At 36.2% G+C, this 5,358-nt stretch overlaps 1 protein-coding gene across 1 annotated transcript in view; it reads left to right on the forward strand.

Annotated features, from left to right (window-relative positions):
- Positions 1-5,358, forward strand: part of EYS (eyes shut homolog (Drosophila)) — a gene marked incomplete at its 3' end in the record, with an annotated part of 62,210 nt that overhangs the window by 25,095 nt on the left and 31,757 nt on the right. The window contains exon 3 of the mRNA XM_009075698.1: positions 4,490-4,683. Within this exon, the coding sequence (XP_009073946.1) occupies positions 4,490-4,683 (194 nt within the window). The remainder of the gene's footprint in view (positions 1-4,489; positions 4,684-5,358) is intronic.

Here is a 5,358-nt window from a genome sequence, read left to right on the forward strand (position 1 = left end):
TTTTATTTCAGTTATTAAACCATTGTGTCAACCCATGGGTTTTCTCACTTTTACCCTTCCTCTGGGCAGGGGGGAGGAAGGAGCAGAATGAGCAAGCAGCTGTGTGGTACTTGGTTGCTAGCTGGGTTTAAACTTCAGTCTTGCCACTGCAGAGCCTGGTGAGAGATGGAGGAACAGACAGAAGTTGCAACAAGAGAGGGTCAGACTGGAAAGCAGGAAATTCTATTCCACTGTAGCCAAGGACTAGAACAGGCTGCCCCAAAAAAATTATATAATCTTCATCTTTGGTCCTTTGGAAGACTAGACTAGATAAAGCCCATGAATGGCAGGTGAGATGTCCTCATCTGTACGAGGTATAACACTACAGAATTTAGAAGTATTGAGCTTCTCCCAGAAGTGTTTGAGTCTTCAGGAACATACTTTGAATCTGAGTATAGAAAAGGTCTTATTACTTGAGGGACAGTTGAGGAATTGAATTAATACTATCTGGAAAAACTGTTGCAATAGAGCAGAGAGTGTTGAATCATTGCCTTTTTATAAGCAGATTCCCAAAAGATCAATAAGAAATCATATAATTTTTACTGCAGTAAACCCCATGGGGTATTAGCAAATTCATTGTTAATTTTCTTCCGTGTGGTAAACAGCAGCAGCTTGTTACAAAGAAAAAGGTGATTTTAAATCTAGCATTTTTTTGAGCAGGCAGCATTGGTGTTCTTGACAAAAGTCACAACTATCAATTTGAACATTATGGATATTCTTCCTGATGCCCCTGGCAGCAGTTTGAACTCTCCTTTCTGAAACAAACTGAGGTACTAGGAAGTGATTTTGGGCTAAGAATAGTATATGTCTTGTACTTGAGATGATGTTCTACTCTTGCACCAGGGACTAACAGCCTTCCACAAGCAGTGACAGCCTATGCACTTTGCCTTAGCAGTGGCCAGGGTGGCATTGACTCAGCACAACTCTATTAGTTTGCACTATTTTTTGAACATTGTGGTTAGTCAAGATAAGAAGTAATACTAAGAGTTTACGAGGACCCTTGATGAGTTTTTCCAGCAGTACTGTAATTTTCTCTCTAATAGCCTTTCCACTGATGGAAGCTAATGTTCTTCTCATTCATTTACTTTCAAAATGTCTATTTGCAAGTGTGCTGATTGGAGCTTTTGTATAAAGCACATCAGTGAGCTTTGATATTGCCCATTTGGACTAAAATTAAGATTATAACCCTTATAATCTTTCATGGAGATTTGCACTCACTCCTTCTGAGACCTAGAAGTGCCTTAAGTAGATTTCATTTTGATTCATACTTTATTGAAACTTCACAAGCAGAAAAATGGTACCATTCATTGGTTTGGATGAGAAGTGTATATGAAGATGCACATGCTGGATTTATATTTTAAAGATTAATGATTTTAATGCACCAATAGACTGAGAAGTGTATATGAAGATGCATGTGCTGGATTTATATTTTAAAGATTAATGATTTTAATGCACCAATAGAAATATTGGTATATTTCAGGGTCTAGATATCTAAGACAAGAACTTATAATTCAGTGATGTGTTTGAAGAGGAAAAAAACCCCAAAGTTCTACAAAGACAACTTTTAAAAACACTTTTCCATTTTACATTTAAAAGGAAATGGAGTTGATGAAGCTCATCAAAGTAAAAACAAGTAAAAGGTTCAAGCAAGGAATTAACTGGATTATACTAATTATAATAAATTGTTAACCAAGCTGTGTGGATAGGGATTAGTTTAATTGTAGAAATTCTTTCATGTAATCAACTGAAATCTGATGGTCCTCAGATGAAAAGAGCCTTGTTTTGGAATCATTTTTAAAATGAACAGCATAATTCTGTTGCATAATGAGGAACAACAAAATGAAAGTATTGAAATCCTATTAAAGTGTAGTATGTTAATATGACCTTTAACACATTTTACTCATTGGGAGTATATAACCTCATCTGTGAGTACTGCCAGGGTACAGTGTTGTACTGAGGTGAAACAGGACAGCTAAATGGTAAACTGAATAACAAGAAACAATTGAACAATCCCATTCACTTCATGTTGCAAATGTTCTCTTTTGAATAATAAGAAACAATTGAACAATCCTATTCACTTCATGTTGCAAATGTTCTCTTATATGTGCACTAATACTAATCAATGGCCTTGTTCTGAGGAATGGCCTTCTTAGCTTCTCCTATTAACAAGCCCTAACATCTAAAAGTTGTAATTTCGATACTATGGTGATGAGGGATAGCAAAAAAATCACAAAAGAGTCTTTGAATGTTGCCTGATGTAAAAGAGAAGTGAATAATCTGTCATAAAAGATACATCCAATTCATTATGCCTTATTGGAATAACTATTTCCACCGAACTGAGTTGATGAAAAGGAAAATGTGTTTTGACCCTTTTTCTGCTAATGGGATTTTCTTGTGTAGTGTTTGTTGAATCAGCTATCCTGGTGTATAATAGAGACAGAGTGTGGTATTTCCACCTCCTGGTAAATGCTGTTCCACATACTTAGAGTGGCTTTATTTGGCTGGTCTATTAGTAATGAAATTATCAGACGTTCACATTAGTAATCTATTAATTGGTTTCTAATTAATTAGCTATGTTTACCTTTCAGTTTACAATTGCAGTTCTAAGTATTCTGTTTCCCATCTCAAAATTCTACATCTTGTTGGAAAGTATAATTTATTCTTTTATGAATGTCTATTTTTAATTCACTGGATTCAAGTGACTAACAAAATGTGGAATCAATATATATTAGTACTTCAAAAGGATTTATTATGAAGTTAATGTTATTGCAATAGCAAACTGCTGGGTATTTTTTCTGACCTAATCTATACATATGTGTTAGGGATGTGGTTTGAATCAGATCACCAAGGTATAAAATATGTCAAAAGCCTGCTTGCTACATAATTTTCCAGAAGTAAATAGAAGAAAACTCTTAGCTTCTATAATTCTTCTTTATCTTTGATGTTACAGTTTTAAAAAGAGTTTATTGTAAAAAATATTTAGACAGTTCATAAATGTTAAGGTATGAAGGCAGATTCATAAAGCCCTGCCTGGGGGTATAAGAATTTAAGAGAACATGGGAAGCTACATGAGAAGCTGCTGAGTTTAACAAACAACTGAGTGAGTGGCTGACAGAAGTTGCAGAAAGCACCAAGAGCAATGACTGGATTTCACAGACTGTAAAGGGAGAATTTTGTGAAAGACATGAAAACTTCACAGATAATTAATGGGATGACTTGGGGAAATTTTATACATTATTTTCTTGCAAGGCCAACAGAGCATGGGTAATCATATCAGTAATCTCAAATAAAGCTGAGACTATCTAGGTAACCATATCAAAAGTACTGAATTTTTGCATGAAGGTGGGAAAAATAGCCAACGGGGACAAATACTTAGATGAGCACTGTTTATCTAGAAGACAAGGGTGAAGAAATGTAGTGATCAAGGTTGATGGGAGAAGTACAACAATGGAAAAATGTAGAGAAATGGTGATAAAAGGGCTGCTGGTCATTCTATTTCTCTGGCTCAAACTGCATCTGATCACTGTTGTCTCTTTTCTTTACTACTTCTTTGTTACCACCTTTCGTAGTGGGGAGTGATGGACCTTTAAACTGAACTAGACAGCAAACAGAATGATACATAGATCAGGAATGACTCAAGGTCTGAGCTAGCAAGTTGGAAAGAGGTTCAGGATCTGGGTATGGGTATCAGACAGACATAAAATCTATGCTGATACTTGTGGGATCCGTTAGTGAGGGCTTATTTCTGTGTTTAGAAAAGGAGGGAAGTGTGCATGCTCACCATTGAACTTCAATACTCACTAGCCAGAGAGGAGGAGAAACTTTGAGCCATTGGTGCTGTTTGTGCTTATGTGACTGCTGTTTGTGTTTATGGAAGGGAAAAGACAAGGTTCTTCTTGTTGATCCATGTGGGCACTGTGTCTGTGTTGTGTGGCATTGTGTGTTGGCTTACTGAGAGCACATTCAGCTTCACCACTGGCTGGATCTATAAACAGGAATGGGAACAACCTCCCTGGTCTGAGTCCACTGGATTTGGCTTCCCTTAATAACTGCTGTGTGAGAGATGTTCAGTGACTGTTCAGTGTCTGCTGGGTTCCAGCTCCAATTCTTCCTTCTCTACAGATGAGATTAGCCACTCCCATAGATTTCTAGCATTTTTATTCACCGAAACAAATAAAACATACAGGAATATATTAAGTTCTTTGCTTTTTGAATGGTGATAATTTACAGATGTCCCAACCAGTAACAGGAGCCTTACAGTGCAAACAATTCTAGGAAAACACAATATATAAAAACCTCTCAATCCCTCCTAAAATGAATAAAATAAAATAAAATAATCCTTATGAGAAGTAATAGGGAAATACAACAGTACAAAAGGTAATGTTTGTGGTCAGCATGTCACGAGGCATCACTAAAGCACTCCATAATTTTGTATGTTTATTTCTTTAAGGTTCATTTTGTGAGGAACTTGCTGATCCTTGTGCAACTCAGCCATGCCTGAATGGAGGCATATGCCAGTATAATCAGTCTGGATATGTTTGTGATTGCCCTTCTGGTTTTCTTGGTCACAAGTGTGAAATTGATATCAATGAATGTTCTTCAAAGCCATGTCAGAACAGAGGTACATGCATCGATTTGCCAAATGTAAGTATAAACTTCAGAGATCCCTATTTGAACATAGAATCACAGAATCATAGAATGATTTGGGTTGGAAAGGATTTTTAAATATCATCTGTTTCCAATTTTCCTATGGTGGGCAGAGACACCTTACACTAGATCAGGTTGCTGAAAGTGTCATCCAACCTGACTTTGAACACCTTTTCCCCTATCTCACCAATTCAGCAACAATGTTGATGTGTGGGGTGACATCAAAGACCTTAGAGATGTCAATTAATGGTGTCAGTTGCTTTTCCCTTCCCCATCAATGCAGTCCCTACATCACAGAAAGCAAAGACACCATAGTCAGACAACATTTGCTCTTTGTGAAGCATAATAATGTTTGTCTCTAATAAAATCTTCTATCATAAAGGATGAGGTATCAGTAGTCTTTATTAACTAGTGGTTGTCTCCAATTTTTACATTTTTAATTCCCTTTTTTCTTTTTGTAAAATGGAATCAATTCATACAGACTCGCAAAGTTTTGATAATAAAATGATATATGGTTGTATTTCTAAATATATCGTTGAGGTTCTTTCATTAGCACAACTATTGCAAATAACTATGATTATACAGAACCCAAAGAGTGAAAGTTCAAAAAGCTTAGTTATCACATACCAGTGGTACATACTCACTCATAGGGGAAAAAAAAGACATCCAACC

The sequence above is a fragment of the Acanthisitta chloris genome, unplaced genomic scaffold (genome assembly GCF_000695815.1).
Source record: "Acanthisitta chloris isolate BGI_N310 unplaced genomic scaffold, ASM69581v1 scaffold6855, whole genome shotgun sequence".
In the NCBI taxonomy this organism is placed as follows: domain Eukaryota; kingdom Metazoa; phylum Chordata; class Aves; order Passeriformes; family Acanthisittidae; genus Acanthisitta; species Acanthisitta chloris.